Below are 20,975 nucleotides of genomic sequence, written 5' to 3'. Positions count from 1 at the left end.
CCATTAAACCTCTTTCCTTTATAAATTACCCAGTTTCGAGTATGTCTTTATTAGCAGCATGAGAATAGACTAATACAACCTATCTATCTCCTTTTCCTTTCTCCATATGTCCCATGAGAGTATAAGCTAAAATAACTAGGGAAAAGGTGAAGTGTGGTAAATATAATATTTTTCTAAGAAGTAACGGCACTAGAAGACAAGCTTGATTAATGTCCTTTTGACAATTATCACAAAATAAAAAAGAAACACCATAATACAAATATAATTGGGTTTTCAAAGAAACCAAGTTACATGCATATATAGCCACACACTTCATCTGAGAACCTTGGCACTGTTTCTTTTTATTATAGCTAGACACAAAATGCCCAAAGATATACAAAACAAACAATACAAATTTTAAACACTTTTACAAAGGTGAAAATATAAAGAAATGAAGACTATGGATTTATGTTTGCAAACATTAATTTCCTTTGAATCCTGTCTGGTGTTAAAACTTAGCAGTTTATCAGAATTTGTATTTGATACAACTATTTTTAAAATTATAGTGGACAAAACTAATGAAATTCTAATCATCAATAGCCTATGACAAATAACTATTATAATTAAAATTAATACAATCTTCAACTATTCTCCTAAGTACTGTTGCTATAATTTTCTGTTTATTAAAACTTTTTATTTTAGGGAAAAAAACTGACCTTACTGCTATTTCTGGAAAAAGAATTAATAAACTTTCATTAAATATTCAATCTCAACTTTTAAAGCTTAAAGCTCTTTATTTCTGCTAATCTGAAACTATTTTTGGTTCACTGCTAACTTTTAAAATATCTTAATCAATGTGATTTAAGGTCATTTTGTCTGCAGAGTGCTCATGTTTTTCATCTTTATACCAAAGCAGTAAGGCAAAAAAGCAGTTCCTTTTCCAAATCAGACAAAGAGAAAATATTCATCCATTTTAAAAGTCAGGAACTAGAACTGCTGCAAATGATCCTACCAACAGGAAATTAAGGCTGCTGTGATTTTCCTTTATATTTAAACCATAAAGTAAGATTAGAAGTGCTATTCCCTGTGAAAGTTGAATTTATAACCTTTGGGCTTGAATCACAGGCCATAAATATTGCCATTTCTGTTTATACTTCTAAGACACTGTTTTCACAATCACTTTTGATAAGTTTTTAGATGCAATTAGAAAACACTACACAATGCTGAGAAAGTGCACAACTCTGCTACAAGGAGATACATGCTAGAGGTGTAAGAGCAGATTCTAGTGTTTGGTGAGCATTGGCACAGTCTGCCCCAGCCTGGCACACAGATGTACAGGACACACACTACCCAGCATGACACGTAGTTGGGGAGCAGGGGCTAAGGCCTTTCAATGCTCCAAAGTGTCTGGCCCTCTACTGCTAAAAGCAAGATTCGTGGTTTTGCAAGAACCTTTGGGCACCAGCTAGAGTATATCCTGTTTGCTGCAACATTCTTCTTTGAGGCAAGTCCTTCTAGATACGTGAAAGAGAAAAATCATGTAACCTCTCCTGCAAAAGATTTCCCAAAATCATTTTCTAGCATGAATGTGAACCAGGCTTCACAGTATATATCTACCAGTATTAGCACCATTATTTTAGCCTGCACTGAGGTAAAGATAAACTCTCAGACAGCTTTGGGTAGAAATTCCAGCAGCAATCTTGAGTGGGGTGTTTACAGCAGCATTCTTTCTGATCATTAAGTTGTATGAAGAACCATTTGAATCCAGGTATATATATCCAAGTATATACTGAAGCTGATAAAATACAAAGCTAGGCTAGCAGGAGAAATACAGCAAAACAGAACTCTCATTTTAAAATTTAAACTATGTCATTACTGGGTTGATGAAGTCAAAGATTTGATAAAATGTACTGAACAAATAGCACAAAGCTGGCTTTATAAACCATCAATACCCAGAAATTTTTTTCAGAGCATGGTCAAGTTTACTGCAGGTGCTACCCATCGACATCCAGAACCTACATTTAACCAGGTCAGTCTATTTGTCCTCTGCTTGTTACATATTCTGTTTCATAAAAAAGGTGAGTAGCCCTTCCCCAATTATTTTTATTCGTGTAGAAAAACCTCTCTGGAATTTGTACTTATTTTTATAAAGGATGCAGTGGAAAAGACGTTAAAACTCTGTAAAAAATTTTAAAGGGTACAATATGTTTCAGCAAATGAAAAGGTAGTTAAGAGATAACTGGACAAAAAGAGGTGATTCTCTAATTTAGTTCCTATAAGCTGATGAGGTGAAACAATAATGTTAAAATAAAACACTTAATGAAAAATTTTCAAATTGCTTTTCCTCGCCCTTTAAAATTCCTTAACATATAAAAGAAATAAGAAAGCTGAGATATAGCTAGCTTTTTGGAGCAACACAAAACTAATTTTTCAAAGGAGAATAATTACCATTATTTATCAAATAAAATGTAACTTTGGAGTCTGACCAGCAATGGAATTCAGCCAGTCTCCAGTTGGAGCTGACCTCCATATTTAGGCAGAAGCAGTAGGCCAGTGCTTACTGCTCAGGCAGAAATTTATCATGCAATTTGACCAAGAGTCTTCAAAAATGCTCAGCAGTAGTATTTTCATCTGACTCTGTCGAGATTCAGAAAATAGGAATAACTTTCCCCTGCAGCCTATAGAAACATTTTAGGGAAATAGTTTAAGATCTGTACTTAACCTGAAAATTCTGCTGAATACTGAAGACCCTTCTTCAGAAAACACAAGTAGTCACTCTTCTTTTATAAATCTTCTGGTGCTAACTGCACCTAACTGGTAATATACATGGAGGCATAGCTTAGCTATGTTTGCCAGAATGCTAATTACTATATAAGATCTTTCAGTTCCCTGTCAGTCAGTTCATTCACTTCCATGATCTTCTCTAAGTGTTCCATATATCGGCCATGGTCCTGCAGGAAATGAGGGACCCTCATGTTTTCGGTAACTGCCAATCCTTTTAAGCGATCCACATCTTCATAAGAAACCTGAAAAAAGGAAGATGAGTTAAATTAAAAATGTAACTACAATGTACATTTTAAGGATGAATTTCTTTCCTGGGACTTAAATGAAAGTATACAGATCATTTGTCAAATTATTTTAATAGCTGCAAAGTAACGAAAATCAGTGACTTACATTTTCTTCACTGTGTTAAATAATAATGTATTTCTCTGCCCCTTATACCATGATCATATTAAAAGAGTATTATTATTATTTTTTTCCTGAGATGGAGTTTCATTCTTCTTGCCCAGGCTGGAGTGCAGTGGCGTGATGTTGGCTCACTGCAACCTCCGCCTCCCGGGTTCAGGTGATTTTCCTGCCTCAGCCTCCCGAGTAGCTGGGATTACGGGCGCCCGCCACCACACCTGGCTAATTTTTTATATTTTTAGTAGAGATGATGTTTCATTAGCCAGGCTGGTCTCAAACTCCTGACCTCAGGTGATCCACCCACCTTGGCCTCCCAAAGTGCTAGGATTACAGGCGTGAGCCACCATGCCCAGCCTAAAAGATTATTTTAAAAAGTCAAATTTGATTTAATACTCTACCTTGAACCTACTCAGTTTGTCTAAAAATTAGACAGCCATACTTAATATATTTGTGTGTGAGAGAGACTCTAAAACCAAACAAGTCTTCTGGCTAAATCGAAATAAAAGAATCAACAAAATAACTAGAATATAAATGACATACTATTAAATTAGACAAATTAGCACAATTATACAGGCTGAGCATCCCAAATCTAAAAATGCAAAATCTGAAATGCTGCAAACTTTTGGAGCACCCACGTGATGCTCACAGAAAATACTCATTGGAGCATGTGGAATTTCCAATTTGGGGATTTCGGATGCTCAACTAGTAAAGAATGTAAATACGCCAAAATTAAAAAAAAATCCAAAATCCAAACCACTTCTAGTCCCAGGCATTTTAGAGAAGAGATACTCAATCCATATATTAGGTTCCTATTTCTCTTTAATTTAGGATACATAATGATTTGTGATTTGTATTACATCTTCTTGCGTTTATTTTGAATTTTTGTAAAAAAGTTCACATCTTTTTAATTCTCCTATTTAAGAAGCTAGTTTCTCACAGGTACTTATATTAGGTTTAAGGAGGAAGCTTTTAAAGTTCTATAAATTATCTTTATTCTTAAATTTTTTTTAAATTTTAAATTTCTCTGTCACCCTAGCAGGAGTGCAGTGATGCAATCACAGCTCAGTGTGGCCTCGAACTCCTGGGCTCAAACGATCCTTCCCATTTAGCCTCCCTACAGACATGTGCCACCATGCCCGGCTAATTTGTTTTTGTTTTTGTAGAGAGGGGGGTCTTGCTATGTTGCCCAGGCTGGTCTCGAACTCCTAGTCTCAAGTGATCCTCTCGCCTCCACCTCCCAAAGTGCTGTGATTATAGGTGTGAGCCACAATGCCCAGCCTTAAATTATCTTCAAATTCTAAAACATAGTTGACTTTAAAAACTATAGTCTTCTGATCAATACTCTTCCAGGCTCAGTAGGAAGGCTTTAAGAAAAGAACTCAGCCCGGTGCCAGTGGCTCACACCTGTAATCCCAGCACTTTGGGAGGCTGAGGTGGGATGATCACTTGAGGTCAGGAGTTCGAGACTAGCCTGGCCAACGTGGTGAAACCCCGTCTCTACTAAAAATACAAAAATTAGCTGGGTGTGATGGCAGGTGCCTGTAATCTGAGCTACTTGGGAGGCTAAGGCAGGAGAATCATTTGAACCCAGGAGACGAGAGGTTGCAGTGAGCCGAGATCACGCCACTGTACTCCAGCCTGGGCGACAGAGTAAGACTCCGTCTCAATAAATAAATAAATAAATAGCCGGGAGCAGTGGCTCACACCTGTAATCCTAGCACTTTGGGAGGCCGAGGCAGGCGGATCCCGAGGTCAGGAGTTTGAGACCATCCTGACCAACACGGAGAAACCCTGTCTCTACTAAAAATACAAAATTAGCCGGGCGTGGTGGTGCATGCCTGTAATCTCAGCTACTCAGGGGGCTGAGGCAAGGAGAATTGCTTGAACCTAGGAGGCAAATGTTGCAGTGAGCCAAGTTCGCGACATTGCACTCAGCCTGGGCAACAAGAGCAAAAACTCCATATCAAAAAAATAAATAAATAAATAAAAATAAAGAACTCATGTTCATATTACATCTATATTTTATGAAGGTTTTTAAAGTTTTACTACTAATATTATTTATTTGGTATTTATACCACTAAATGTAAGCAAAATAGGTTTGTTGATATTGGTATGGTGTAATAATTCTTAAACTATTCTCAGTTTATTATAGGAAAGAGTAAATATACTGACATTGAGAAACAAGGTTCTGATTTTAAGAGACGGTAAATACAAATATGGAATGGCAGAGGAGGTATGAAAGAATCTTGTAGGGTCTGATGTGAATTGCAGTGCCCTTATGATTTAACAGATAGACATGATTTGCTCACTGAAAAGGTCTAGAAGCAAGAGTACCCCAGTAGCAAGGAACACACCAAGAACTCAGCTCCTGTTTTTAAAATACCAATTAAAAGGAAACAAGACTTCATTAGAGAAATGGCTGATCTGAGATTTCGGTAGGAAAAGTACAAACTGTGCCCAGACATTTTACTGTGTCAGACAACATGGAGACATGTTTAAGACACAGGCGCAGCCGGGAAAAAGTTGAATAAAATAAAGTCCAATTAAGTCCATAATAATACTACAAAAACGGGGAGTGACAAAGAAATATAAAAAAATTAGAAGATCTCTATTTTGTTACCACCAGTGTAACTGATTTGAGAAAAGATCATCAAGGGTTATTAGGGAATAGTCCATTCATAAATATTACCCCAAAGACTATTTACTAATACAATGGGGGAAAGGTACTTATACAATGGGGAGATCTGGTGGTCACTAACTTAACCCAGGTGATCAAACACTGCAGGTGATCAAACACCCAGATGATCAAATGGAGCAAAATGACACGTACTTTCTAAAGTGATGCAATGGGAAATACACATCACTTACGTAGTATTCTTGGCAAAAATGTTTAAACTGAATCTCATCAGAAGGAAACAATCTGATAATCCATATTGTAGGAATTCTCAAGAAAACTGTGTTGATCTTTTCGTTTTTTTAGTTTTTTTTTTTTTTTTTTTTTTTGAGACAGGGTCTGGCTCTGTCTCCCAGGCTGGAGTGCAGTGGTACGATCATGGCTCCACTGCAGCCTTGACCTCCTGGGCTCAAGTGATCCTCCCACCTCAGCTTCCCAAGTAGCTGGGACTAAGATGTGTGCCACCATGCCCGGCTACTTTTTAAAATTTTTTATAAAGACAGGGTTTCCCCATGTTGCCCAGGCTGCTCTCAAACTCCTGGCCTCAAGTGATACTCCTGCCTCAGCCTCCCACCTTGGCCTCCCAAAGTGTTGGGTTTGCGGGCGTGAGCCACCTTGCCCAGCCCGAGTCTTAACAATGTCATGAAAAAAAACAGAAAGAATAAGGCAAGTGGAGACTATCACAGATTAAAAGAGATGAAAGATTATAACCAAATGCAATGTATAAATCTTGATTGTATCTTAGATCACAAAAAAGGAGCTACAAAGGACATTTTGGAGGCACTTTGGAAAATTTGAAGTGGACTGCATTTTAGATGTTATATTTAATCAATAATAAATTTCTTAAATCATATAGTAATGTACTATGGGGGGAAGTGTTATAGGTGCAGCTTACTTCAAAATGCTTTTATAGTTTTCAGAAAATGCTTTTTAGAAAAATATGTATACACAAATAAAAATAAAACAATATGTATTCCCAAATTTCCTATTCCTTTATCTCTTACTGACAAAAAAGAAATTTTACAATTTGGTTCTATTACAGAACCAGATTTCTTCCCTCTTGATATGACATAAAGAAAATTTGTTCTGACAATAAAGTAAAAATAGTGTGAAGCTAAGTCTTATTTAATGCTAAGCTTGAGTGAGGGGAATGCTGATCTGGTGTGTTTGGGGGACTATGTGCCATGGCTTCTACTCACCTTCCCGAGAGCAGTCAGCAGATGGAAGTCTATGGTATCTCTGTATCGAAGGATTTGAAGAATTCCATCCAAGTATACCTGGTCTTTACTAAAACACCCTGGAGGAACCAGAATAGTGTTTACTTTCTGATGTTTAGAAAAATTACTAAGTAGATATCAGCTCATTCCATTTACTGCAGGAATCAGTCCTGTATTAAAAATATTCTAGTTTGCCAACATTTATTTTTATTTTTATTTAACTATCTTCATTACATAAAATGTCAGGTCTTGGGAAGTGCCAGGATGGTATGCAGACTAGAACCTTAAGAATTCCTTCTCCTCACACATCCTCCCCATTATTAAAATAACAATTCTTTCCTCACTATAAAGACTGGTAATTTTAAATATATGAGTCTTATAAATGTGATTATCCCACCTTCCCCTACTCCTACCATTCAGTCATAACTCCCATTGTGCACTGAAGGCATCTGAGTGGGGAGGCCTGAGCAGGATAGTTTTAGAGCAGGTACATCTCAATAAAGGTAGTGGAGAGACGCAGGATTTTAGAAACTCCTGGTATTTAGAATATTAATAATCCTCCCCCTCCATTAAACAAAAACAAACTATGGTTTTAAAGCATAAATTCTGACATTAGTTCCTCTCTATGTAAACAACTAGAACCAGATTTGGGAGAGCATGTAGGTTTAAAAAATAGAAAAAAATGGATAAAGACATGAAAAGTAGAAAATTTCATTAATCTGAACCTAGTTAGAAAAGGATGTTCTGTTTACACAGTAAACCTTGTTCCCATCCTGACATAATTTGTGTGATTTTTAAAAAAATTTTGCTCTATTAAATTAATTAAAATTCTACCACATGGAGTCATATATTAAGGAATTATTGTTAATTTGGTTAGGCATGCTAATAGCATGAGGATGATTTAAAAAATGGTCCTAATCAGAGATGCACATTGAAATATTTATGGGTAAAAGGACATGATGTTGGAATTGGCTTTAAAATACTATAGGAAAACGAATTTGGAAGAATAGACGAACCACAGTTAGAAAATGTTGATAATAGCTATGATCAGGTAATATATTACTGGAGTTCAGCATATTAATCATTCTTTTGTATACATTTGAAATCTTCCATAATAAAACATGAAAAACACAGAAGTATGTGAAAAAAAGAAAAAAGGGACTAGTCTAAAAATGATGAGCCTCCACGGGGTGGGTATCAAAGGCAACATGGAAGCCCTGTGCATCTGGGTACAGAGTACTAAAATCCAGGCAAAGGAATCTAAAAAGAACACTCAAAAATGCCCTTGAAAAAAAGAGTACAAATTAAGAAACATTTGTTTAAAAGTCATTTTGAATTTCAGGTTAGTTCAGTATATCAACAAATTTTCTTCTAAGAGTATTGAGAAGAGTATTCTAAGAAATGGCAGACATGTTGCTTATCTGAAATCCCGCCTGGAATTGGCTATGCACACATGAAAGACAGGAGAGAGATGTCCTTCTCTTTCCTGCTTCCTATCTTACCTGCTCCTGGCTCTAAGGCACTACGCTGTCATACAATTACAACACTAGTATGAAATGTTAATGTGGGCTAGCAACATAACCATCACTAATTTGAGTAAGTATTTACCAAGCTCCAAATAAATAGTTTAAAAACACTCTTAGGCTGGGCATGGTGGCTCACACCTGTAGTCCCAGCACTTTGGGAGGCCGAGGCAGCTGGATCACCTGAAGTCGGGAGTTCAAGACCAGCCTGGCCAACAGGGTGAAATCCCGTCCCTACTAAAAATACAAAATTAGCTGGGCATATTGGTGCATGCCTTCAGTCCCAGCTACTTGGAAGGCTGAGGCAGGAGAATCACCTGAACCCAGAAGGCAGAGGTTGCGGTGAGCCAAGATCGCACCATTGTACTCCAGCCTAGGTGACAAGAGTCATACTCTATCTCAAAAAAAAAGTAGAGACTGCCTCTCTAGATTCTGCCTCTCTGGGCAGGGCATCTCTGAAAGAAAGGCAGCAGCCCCACTAAGGGGCTTATAAATAAAACTCCCATCTCTCTGGGATAGAGCACCTGGGGGAAGGGGTGCCAGTGGGCGCAACTTCAGCAGACTTAAACGTTCCTGCCTGCTGGCTCTGAAGACAGCAGCGGATCTCCCAGCACAGTGCTCGAGCTTTGCTAAGGGACAGACTGCCTCACAGCAATAAAATGGTCAAAATATTGATACATGCTACAACATGAATGAATTTTGAAAACATCATGCTAACTGAAAGAAGCCCACCACAAAAAATCACAGATAATTCTATTTATATGAAATGTTCAAAACAGGTAAATCTAGAGATGAAAAGAACACCAAAAGCAGTTGCTTAGAGCTGGAGAGAGGGGAGGAAATGGGGAATGAATGCTAATGGGTATGGGTTTCTTTTGAGGTAATGAAAACATTCTGGAATTACACAATGGTGATGGTTGCACAACTCTGAATATTCTAAAAATCACTGAACTCTACATTTTAAATGGGTAAATTGTATGGCATGTGAATTATATCTCAGTATAGCTGTTTTTAAAAAGTCAAAGAGAAAGCAAAAAAAGAAAAAAAAAAAAAAGAAAAAAATGTTAACAATAAGTGAATGCAGATGAAGCGTAGATGGGTGTTCATTCTAACATTCTTTCCATATTCTATAGGTCTGAGATTTTTCAAAATTGAGCTGGGTAAAAATAATGCTAAGAAAATGTGGTTTGGGAAAACCAGTTCTGACCTCAGGTAACAAAGGTTTAATTTTTTTAAGTAAGTGAATTTTGTGATTCAGGGATTAGGATATAAACAAAATCACTAGACAACTAGTCAGTAAGTCAGAAAACCTACAGTTAAGGGACACCCACCTGGTTGGGAAGTATCAGTCCATCCCCTCTTGGCCCGTACACAATAATCCCATCTTGTATTGGGGTCCTTGACAAACCTGCCAATATCTTTGAAGAGTTCACAAAAAGACATTTGGCTGGCTTGATAAACAGTGTAGTAGAGGAGGGCAGCCCTCCATAAAAAAGGGTCTTTTCTAAACAGAACACTGTGAATACTTGCTAGTCCTTCCTCTGTGGGATTATTTGGCTTTAGCTCATGTTTTTTACGTCCAGTCCAACTGTTCCATGGCTGCTGGAGGTTGTTAATACCTCGAAAATAATGTGTACCTATGGAGAAGAAAAGTTACATGAATAAGAAGAAATGCCATTCTTGTTTTAATTCTTCCCCCAAAGTTAGATTCCATCAACAATTCTAAAACCAGCTGGGTGCGGTGGCTCATGCCTGTAATCCCAGCCCAGCACTTTGGAAGGCCGAAGCAGGCGGATCACTTGAGTTCAAGAGTTAGAGACCAGCCTGGGCAACATGGTGAAACATGTCTACCAGAAATACAAAAAATTAGCTGGGTGTGGTGGTGTGCACCTGGGGTCCCAGCTACTCAGGAGGCTGAGGTGAAGAGGATCACTTAAGCCTGGGAGGCAGAGGTTGCAGCGAGCTGAGATCCTGCCACTGTGCCCAAGACTGGGCGACAGACCGAGATCCCATCTCAAGAAAACAAAAAAAATTCTAAAGCCAAATTGATGTGTGCCTACAAATCAAAACAAAGTAGAAAATGACCTGATCCTAACATCTCTTGGGTGTGAAGGAGTACACTGCCTTCAAAAGGATCACATGTCTCAAGAGAGGAGGTATAACCTTTATAACAATTTACTTTTTTAAAGAGAAGAATCACAGACTTGATATTTGAAAAGAACCTCAAAGATACCTTAATTCAACCCCCTCAGTTTAATGTAGGGGAAATCCAGAGCAGTTAAATGACTTTCCAGGTTCAATACACCTAAACACTTCCCTTAAAAAATCTAATTTGAAATGAGACATAAATACATTAGCTTCAGTCCAAGTGAAGCTCATGACTTCTTGCTAGATTTTCTTCTACTAAGAAAATACCCATTCTAAAAGAACATTTCTTTAGAGCTAATTCCTGATATTACAAATAAACAAATGGAAAGGATTGCCCCTACCTATTTCATGCCTCAGCATTCCCTCCAGCCAATGCTCACGTGCAGTGGACACATTGATGGTCAGAGTCGGACATCCATTTACTACTGTCATTGATGCTCGGGAAAGCAGGTCCTCAGTGAGATGAACTACAATCTAAGGGGCAAGAGAAAAAGTACACAGACATAAAACAAAACCTAAAGGTAAGGGGAGAAGCTTTCACAGAAAACAATGGGCCTGTAAATTAACACTGTTTTTTGTTTATAACCACCTTAAATCTCCCAGAAACCAAGATGGAATGTGCAGCCAAATCACCTGTGACCCTTCTAATTTTGACCCTTTGGGAACTCAAGAACCTTCCATGAGTTTAAGGGAAAGTAGATGGCTGTGCTGAGGAAGACAGAAAGGACTTCAAATTGTACCTCTGAGGTGTCGTAAATACGCTCCCTGGCTAAACTGATGCAGAAGAAGATACAGGCGCCAGAATCCAGATCATTGCCAGCACCAAGGCTTTGAGACTGACCACTAAGAAGACTAATAAAAGAGGCTGCTGGGGCAAATCTCTTCATTGGCAATTTTCATAAAGTAATTCATCTAATCCCACAAGTTATACAGAAATGGCAGTAAGAAAAACAAAAAGACACTAAACACATCAAAACAATTCAATGCAACAGGAACTTAAGACTTATTGAGTAAGAAATCTGGGCGACTAATTTAATGAGTAAAATAGTTGGGAAAACAAAATCTACAGAAAAGAACTACGACTAGGCTGGGCGCAGTGGCTCATGCCTGTAATCCCAGCACTCTGGGAGGCCAAGGCAGGCGGATGACCTGAGGTCAGGAGTTCGAGACCAGCCTGGCCAACACCGCAAAAACACTGTCTCTACTAAAAATACAAAAATTAGCTGGGTGCAGTGGCTGGTGCCTGTAATCCCAGCTACTAGGGAGGCTGAGGCAGGAGAATCACTTGAACCCGGGAGGCGGAGGTTGCAGTGAGCCGAGATTCACCACTGCACTCCAGTCTGGGCGACAGAGCGAGACTCCATCTCAAAAAATAAAATAAATAAAATAAAATAAAATAAGCTACGACTGTCACTGACAGTAACTCCTTGTGTTCACTTGCAATTCATACCTCCCCTAGGCAGCCTTCCTTCATCATGTACTTTCTAACGTGACTCCAGATTCGAGTTTTAGAGAGCAAGCTACCACCAGTGGCTTGTTCAAATTTTTCATAACTTCCGTATTTCTGTAAAGTCAGTTCCATAATATTGATAGACTGTAAAAGAAAGAGAGATAATGAAAGTAAACAGCCTCATATTACTTTGAGATGTCATAAGCTAGCTATGTTATTTATTGTGACCTATTCTAGGTTTATTGATTTCCAAATTAAACTGCAACTGAAGTGCCAAACTTTTCTAATCCTAAACAACTTCCACTCATTTTCGCAAATTTGTACAAATGCCTGTATACTTTAGCAATACGAACTCTTCCCCTGTGTTCATTTCTCCTTAACATGCTGACAGAGGGCTCAAGAACTGCGTATCTCAAGTGCTAACATCTGATAGGCCGAGAAGCTGGGGAGAGGGGCTCCTGGTTTCTCTAAGATAATTTGGTGGTTTGGCAGGAGAACTCAGAGTGGAAGGTATGTCTCCGGGCAAGTCAACAGATTACCATTGCCCTTTGAATGAAAAAAAAAAATTTCAAAATTTTAAGAACACACATAATAATCAATCAGTCTGACCCCAAAAACTATTGAAATAAAAATTTAAAAAAATTTTTTTTTAAAGAATCAGCCAGGCATGGTGGCCTATGCCTGTAATCCCAGCACTTTGGGAGGCTGAGGCAGGCGGATCACTTGAGGCCAGGAGCTCGAGACCAGCCTGGTCCACATGGTGAAACCCTGTCTTTACTAAAAATAGAAAAAAATAGCCAGACATGGTGGCACATGCTTGTAATCCCAGCTACTTGGGAGGCTGAAGCAGAAGAATCCTTGCACAACCCAGGAGGCGGAGGTGGTGAGGAGCCGAGATCGCACCATTGCACTCCAGCCTGGGCAACAAGAGTGAAACTCCATCACAAAAAAAAAAAAAAAAAAAGCAATCAGTCTTCTGCAACAATCTATCTATTTTCCTGGGCTACTCTTTGGCAGAAAACAAATTCTCAACATTAATAAAAATACCTTTATCTTTCAGTCAAGGCAGGATATTATCTACTTTTCATTCTTCATAAATTTTTGCAGCAAAGGAATTAGAATGAGATATTTTTTCACATATGCACAAATTAACACACATATGCAGAATGGAGAACTAAAAATAACTGGTAAGGAATCACAAATTATCAGTATCTATGGGAAAGTCATAGAAAGGAACACCTGAGGAAAAAGAAAATTGCTTTTCAAAGGCCTTTTGGGAAAAAAGCTAAAAAATTCAACTCTATCTTACATGAATTGTGTAAGAACCTAGGGAATTCATATACATGTCATATAAATCTGTAGTTTCTGAGCTGTCAGACTAGTAAAGAGATTACACGTACAAGCTCTGGAGTTGATGCCATGGCTCTGTCCTCTTCTGGCTGTGCCATCATGAGCAAGTCACTAAACTTGTTTATTATTATTATTATTATTATTATTATTATTACACTAGTCCAGTGCAGCAGTGAGAAAAGGGAAAAGAGTAGAGCAAGGAGTTTGACCTGTAACTGATGTGAACAATCAATTGAGATAACTCACTACCTTCTGACTGGCCTCAGCCTCCTCATTTGTAAATGAGGATAACAATAATAACATCTACTTCATGGTTTTATTGAGAAAATTTAGTTAACCTTTATAAAGCATGGTGTCTGTGACATAATAAGTAGTCAATACATATTATCTATTATATCATCATTGGTATGTTACCAATGAGGACTAAACTCTGATCTTTGTTTTCCTCTTTTGCCCAAATTCCTATCTAAAGGGCCTGCAGGCTCATGCCCTTTAAACCATAAAATCTCCTAAGATGGGTCTTATTTAACCCTATATAGTGTGGCTTACCTTCCAACCTGACTCTGGCATAACATCACAAGACTGATAAAGAAGGAAATAAAAATATTTTACCCCAAAATATGTTTCTTTGCCATATTTTGAAATGGCCCTGCAAAGCTCTTTTGTGGGGGTAAATTCTGCATCTGTTGAATCTCTATAACATAACTAGATCTTTCCCTTTCCAGGCCCTCCCAGTCCTGAAGACATTAACTGAGAGTCTAGCACCTTTTTAATGTATTTATTTTTATTTTTGTTTCTCTGGATACAGTATCTTGCTCTGTCAGCCAGGTCGGAGCACAGTAGCGCGATCATGGCTCACTATATACTCAACCTCCTGGCCTCAAGGGATCCTCCCATCTGTCTCCTGAGTAGCTGGGACAACAGACATACACCACCATGCTGGCTAATTTTTAAAATTTTTTTGTAGAGACAGTCTTTCTATGTTACCCAGGCTGGTCAATTCCTGGCCTCAAATGATCCTCCCACCTCCACCTCCCAAAGTGCTGGGATTACAGGTATGAGTCACCACGCCCAGTCTCTAGCACCTTTTATTTTTATTTTTAATTAAAAAAAAAATAGACACAAGGTCTCACTATGTTGCCCAGGCTAGTCCTGAACTCAAGGTCAAGTGATCCTCCCATCTCAGCCTCCCAAAATGCTAGGATTATACGTTTGAAAGGTTTGAATAAGAAACATTTGTCATCTATTATTTCTAAGGGTGGCCACCTATGAGACTTCATCTACGTAATAAGAACCTTGGTCTCTAGACTTCCTTAACTGAAACCAAACACTCCTTTCTATTGATTCCAGATTTTCAGATAACTTAACTCTTTCAGTCAACTGCCAATCAGAAAATCTTTGAATCCACCTATATGCTGTAAGCCCCCTCTTTGAGTTGTCCTATCTTTTTAGACCAAACCAATGCATTCCTCACATGTATTGATTGAGACATAAGATGTTTCCCTAAAATGTATAAAACCAAGCTGTAACCCAACCACCATGGACACATTTTCTCAGGACTTCTTGAGACTATGTCTCAGGCCATGGTCCTTCATATTTGTCTTAGAATAAACCTTTTTTTTAAGTATTTTTACAGAGTTTGTCAACACCATTCTCTATAAACAACACCACTGTAGATAACATGCCTGAAACAAAAATTACAAGAAAGCTCACATACTGCAAGTCATAATTCAACATATATATCACTAATTGAAAAATATATATTACTAATAAACTAGGCATGTATCATTAAGTTATCATAATAAGAAATGGCTTCAATAGGCTTTGCCTGGCTTCTGGGCCCAAAACTGTTACTGAAAGCCTTGCTATTCAAAGTATAGTCTGAAGGCCAGCAGCACTGGCGTGGCATGGGAACTGGTGCCAAATGCAGAATTTTGGCCACTTATCACCTTCATGCCTATTGATTCAGAATCTGCATTTTAACAAGATCCCCAGGTGATTCAAGTGCATGTAAAATGTGAGAGGGATTTCAGAGAAGGGCAAATACAAGTGCTCCAGAAGCTGATTAATCCATATGACAACTAAGACAATTAAAAGCACAAATTAGCATATAATTAAAAACCCGTTTTAGGAGATTAGCAAAGATACTTTGCATACACTAACCTAATAGTCACCAGTTATCCATGTATCAAAGAGTAAGAAGAATGTGACAAATGTGGCCTGAAGAATTGCAGAAGAGAAGTGGTACCTTGTATTAATATATTGAACTGTGAAGACTTAAAAATGGTTAAAAAATATCTCTAAGAAGTATTATGATTTCTGCTCATAGATCTTTTTTTTTTTTTCTTGAAACGGAATCTCACTCTGTTGCCAGGCTGAGGTGCAGTGGCACGATCTCAGCTCACTGCAACCTCCACCTTCCAGGTGTTGCCCAGGCTGTTCTCAAATTCCTGAGTGATTCTCCTGCCTCAGCCTCCTGAGTAGCTGGGATTACAGGCATCTGCCATCATGCCCGGCTAATTTTTGTATTTTTTAGTAGAGATGAGGTTTCACCATGTTGGCCAGGCTGGTCTCGAACTCATGGCCTCAAGTGATCCGCCTGTCTCGGCCTCCTAAAGTTAGTGCTGGGATTATAGGCATGAGCCACTGCACTTGGCCTGCTTATACGTCTTTTAAAGCATGTACTTAATTTCAGATAAAATTATAATAGCTTTTCTAAGGCATATGCTTACTCGGTAGGAAAATGTGGTTATCTGGTTATTTCTTGTAGCAAATATAAAAGTCTAGAGAATTATGAAAAACTTAAATACACGTGTTCCTTGTTATCACAGATCACAGAATGAATGACTAAATCAAAGAATGAATAAAAGCAGTGGGATTTTTGTTTGTTTCTTTGCTGACGGAATGCAATTCTTCTATCACAATGGTACATAACAGCATATCACCTCCTTTGTTTCATCTTGACTTGCATGGCACCATCACAGTGTCAACACTTAATGGGAGCTACATCAATGTTCCTAAAAGGCAATCTTAATATTCAGCTTTAAATATTACATTATATTCAATCACTCTTCTCTGAATGTCTAGCCTTTCATTATCTTTATTGATTATTTTCTTCATCAGTTTTTCAACTGGTCCAACACAGACTTATCAGTGACCTGCAGCATCCTTCACTGATCCTAAGAACTAACCTCCCCCCATCTGCATTATAATATCCCACAGCATAGAGATAGCGACAGTAGCTGAATTGGTGGAAATAAGTTCAAGCTTGAAGAAAGAAATCATGTTGAATGGCAATGAGTCAATCACTTCATCAGTGAATATTTTTGTGTTACAATGATTTCTGCTTCCTTATACAACTTCTCAACTGCAGGCCACAGATATTTTGAGTCTAATCCCAATTTTGGAAAACGGAAACAGCAGCTTTAAAAGGCACAGGGAAGCTTGGAGGAATATACCGAAAGGCTTAAGTTCATGTCTGGGAATCAGATGATTGATGGGTTGCACTGATGTTTATTATTTGTATTTTTCAGAAGTTTTAAAATTCCTCACAATATGTAATATGTTAGTGCTATGAACAGAAGTAAAAAGTTATTTTATTTTAAAAGGGAGAAAAAAGGTAGTTTATCCGCTCCCCCTAGAGTTCAGAGAATCAATGTTTACACCACTTGAAGAATCAGGCATTCACACACCTCCACATGGGTAATACTTTTAGAGGCAATAAATTTCATATCAAACCTCTCTCTTCTCCATTATATCATCACTTATGTTAATAAGAAAAATACATCTCCCAATATAATATATAACTCCAAAGAAAAAGAATGGGTAAGAAGAAAAAAGAGATGTGATACATTGCATTCCGGGATATATGGTTCCCTTACTTGAAGTCCTATAGCCTAAGGTAGACTCCTGATTGTAATACATCATGGGAAATGCAGGTTTTCATTTTCTGCATTGCTATAATCTGAATATTTATGCCCCACCCACATTTTTATTTTGAAATCCTAACCCCCAAGGTGAGGGTATTAGGAGGTAGGGCCTTTGGAAAGTGATTAGGTCATTAGGGTAGAACCTTCATGATTGTGATTAGTGCCTTTATAAAAGAGGCCCCAGGGCTCTTTTACTACAGTGGCTCATGCCTGTAATCCCAGCACCTTGAGAGACCAAGGTGGGATGATCACCTGAGGCCAGGAGTTCAAGACAAGACCTATGCAACATCTGCCTCTAAATAAAAGTGGCCCCAAAGAGCTAGCTAGCCCCTTCCACCATGTGAGGACACACAGCCTTCTAAGGTGCCTTCCATCAACTAGAAAGAGGGTTCTCATCAGACACCAGATCTGATGGTGCCTTGATTTTGGACTTCCCAGGCACCAGAACCATGAGAAATAAATTCTGTCATTCATAAGCTACTCAGTTTATGGTATTTTGTTACAGCAGCCCAAATGCATTTTTTGTACTAAGACATGCATTTCCTGGAAAATGGTCTAGAATTTACCTTAGATTCCTTGAAACACTAGCTTTCAACTTTAGTTCTTAGCAGAACTTTTTTTCAGACAAAATCTCACAGAACTCCACCTTAAACTTTAATTGTCTGTTAGAAAATATTTCAGTGTTTGTGGAAGCACTAAAACACACAATGTTTTGGTGGAATATAGTTTGTAAAACACTACATAGGTCTTTTTTTTTTTTCTGAGATGGAGTCTCATCCTGTTGTCCAGGCGGGAATGCAACGGCTTGATCTCAGCTCACTGCAACGCCTGCCTCCCGGGTTCAAGCTATTCTCCTGCCTCAGCCTCCCAAGTAGCTGGGATTACAGGCATCTGCCACCATGCCCAGCTAATTTTTGTATTTTTAGTAGAGATGGGGTTTCACCATGTTGGTCAGGCTGGTCTTAACTCTCTTTCATCCTTGTTCTCGTAGTCATACTAAAATATTGCAGAACACCACCACATGAACGTTTAGCAGGTCCCTAAGCTCAGGAGCCTGGACCAGGAAGCTTGAGAAATCAACTCTCAGGAAGTCAAGACTCTGAAGACTCCAGTAGAGAGATGACTCCTTATGCCTGTCTTCAGACCAATCTTAAGCCTGGATCTGGTGCTTCTTAATCATGGATGAGTAATTTTTTTGTTTGTTTTGGAAACAGAGTCTCCCTCTGTCGCCCAGGCTGGAGTGCAGTGGTGCGATCTTGGCTCACTGCAACTTCCACCTCCCAGGTTCAAGCGATTCTCCTGCCTCAGCCTCCTGAGTAGCTGAGACTGCAGGCGCATGCTGCCACGCCCATCTAATTTTTTTGTATTTTAGTAGAGACAGAGTTTCAGCGTGTTGCCCAGGCTGTTCTCGAACTCCTGAGCTCAGGCAATCCGCCTGCCTTGGTCTCCCAAAGTGTTAGAATTATACGCACGAGCCACCACGTCCAGCCACGGATGAGTAATTTTTACAAAGATACATGAGCTCTGTGAAGAACTGTGATGTTCCAAGGAAATAGGAAGCATTACCCTGAAAACTCAAATGAAGAACATACCTACCTCTGAAAGAATATTAGGTTAAACCAGATGACACTGCCATCTTTGTAGGTCAAAATGATTAAATATGAATAATTTAAAATGGTCCAACCTAATACATTCTGCAGGAAACCAATAAAATTTTAGAAAGTGAAAGCTTCATCTTACAAATTAATAAAACCAATAATAATCTTCAAAAATTTTCTTAGAGGCCAGGCATGATAGCTCAAGCCTCCCAGCACTCTAGGAAGCCAAGGTAGGAGGACCACTTGAGGCCAGGAGTTTGAGTTCAAGACCAGCCTGGTCAATATAATGAGACCCTGTAGGAGAGGAGAGGAGAGGGGAGCAGAGGGGAAGGGAGGAGAGAGGAGGGGAGGGGAACTGTGGAGAGAGGAGGAGAGGGGAAGGGTAGGGGGAGGGGAGGGGAGCGGGGAGGGGGGAGCGGAGGGGGAGGGGAGGGGGAAGGGGGACGGGAGGGGAGAGGAGGGGGAAGGGGGGCGGGAGGGGAGAGGGAGAGAGGAGGGGAGGGGAGAGGAGAGGGAAGGGGGGCGGGAGGGGAGAGGGAGAGAGGAGGGGAGGGGAGAGGGGAGGGGAGAGGAGAGGGGAGGGGAGAGGAGAGGAGGGGAGGGAAGGGAAGGAAAGGGAAGGGAAAGGAGAGGGAGAGGGAGAGGGGAGGCGGAAGGGAAGGAAAGAAGGAAAGAAGAGAAGGAAAGAAGGAAGGAAAGAAAAGAAAAAAAGAAAAAGAAAAGAGAAGGAAGGAAAGAAAGTAAGGAAGGAAGAAAAGAAAAAGAAAATGTTTAAAGAAGTATAAAAAATTATCTTAGGAAAAGAGAAAAAAGGTCAAAATGAGAGGGAAGGTGAGACATGTGAAATGCATATGGCTAATATTAAGTCTGTTAATTATAAAAATGAATAAAAGAAAACTAAAATAAATGGTTCAGAGAAATACTCAAAATTAAGGCAACTTTTCTTAGCGACAAAAAGACCTGAGTAAAACTGATCAGATGGCCACTTCAGATCATTGGTTGCCTGGAGACACGGTTCAGGGAAAGAGAGTGACCGCAATATATACCTAAAATGAGTAAATTTTATTGTCTGTAAATAAATAAAACTATTTTCTTAAAAAATGCCATTATTTCTAGGTAAGTTAATAAGAAGAGAAGCACTCTGAGACACATCAGGATGTCTACAATAACCTGCACTGAAAAAGAAACACTCTCCTCTGAACAGCTCATTAACTAGTTAGCCTCATTCCCACAAGCTCTAGGCAAAAACCTCCCTAGAGTAAATGACTAACAAAACTGTTTCTCTGAAATAAAAAAGTCCAACAAGGAACAATCTAAATATTCAAGTTAATTACTATACACCTATTATATGAAAAATATGCAGGCACTGAAATTGGTGCTGATATAAAAAATGTTGATGGTTTTTAATGATATGAGAAAATGTTTATGATAAGTAAGTGAAAGTACATTGACCACAATTATGATCATTAAGCATGGGAAAAGAAAAATACTCTCAAAGGTCAATAGTGGTTACCTGTGGGTGGTAGAATTATGGGATTCTTATTCTCCACACTTTTCTAAGTTTTTATACTGAATATAAACTACTTTTCTAACTAGAAAAACAAATGGTTAAGTGCCTTCTACTTTGGAATCTCCTGGCCTTTCTATTCACTATCTAATTACCTTTTCCCACTTGCCAGGCAGGCATTGATATCCCTTCTCTGGAGTATTTGCATTTAACAAAGAAATACATGAAATCGTTTTTAAATCTTAAAAATTCAACTGATATTTTTCTATAATAGATTTTTAGGTAGGGATGATTGTTAGCAGGAAAACAGTTGGTATACTTTGCATTCTTGAGGTTAACTCATGGAACAGACAGCCACTTCCCTAAAAATGTAGCCCAGATTTGCCCACAGATATCAAATATATTCTTTGCTTC

The 20,975-nt window shown here is 38.7% G+C and overlaps 1 protein-coding gene across 9 annotated transcripts in view; it reads right to left on the bottom strand.

Annotated features, from left to right (window-relative positions):
• Window positions 1–315: 315 nt before the first annotated feature.
• Window positions 316–20,975, bottom strand: part of MATCAP2 (microtubule associated tyrosine carboxypeptidase 2) — a 64,417-nt gene continuing 43,757 nt past the window's right edge. For 6 of the 9 annotated variants that reach the window (XM_054493699.2, XM_054493694.2, XM_063667393.1 and 3 more), the window contains 5 exons: window positions 12,178–12,321; window positions 11,069–11,201; window positions 9,911–10,216; window positions 7,039–7,136; window positions 316–3,005 (listed from right to left, as the gene is read on the bottom strand). In XM_054493699.2, coding sequence (XP_054349674.1) covers window positions 2,847–3,005; window positions 7,039–7,136; window positions 9,911–10,216; window positions 11,069–11,201; window positions 12,178–12,321 — 840 coding nt within the window. In that variant the 3' untranslated portion in view covers window positions 316–2,846. The remainder of the gene's footprint in view (window positions 3,006–7,038; window positions 7,137–9,910; window positions 10,217–11,068; window positions 11,202–12,177; window positions 12,322–20,975) is intronic. The other 3 variants (XM_054493701.2, XM_054493697.2, XM_054493696.2) reach the window with 1 other exon arrangement.

The sequence above is a fragment of the Pongo pygmaeus genome, chromosome 6, assembly GCF_028885625.2.
Source record: "Pongo pygmaeus isolate AG05252 chromosome 6, NHGRI_mPonPyg2-v2.0_pri, whole genome shotgun sequence".
Classification (NCBI taxonomy): domain Eukaryota; kingdom Metazoa; phylum Chordata; class Mammalia; order Primates; family Hominidae; genus Pongo; species Pongo pygmaeus.
The sequence above is the reverse complement of the archived record's forward strand: the minus strand, read 5'-3'. Positions and strand labels throughout refer to the sequence as shown.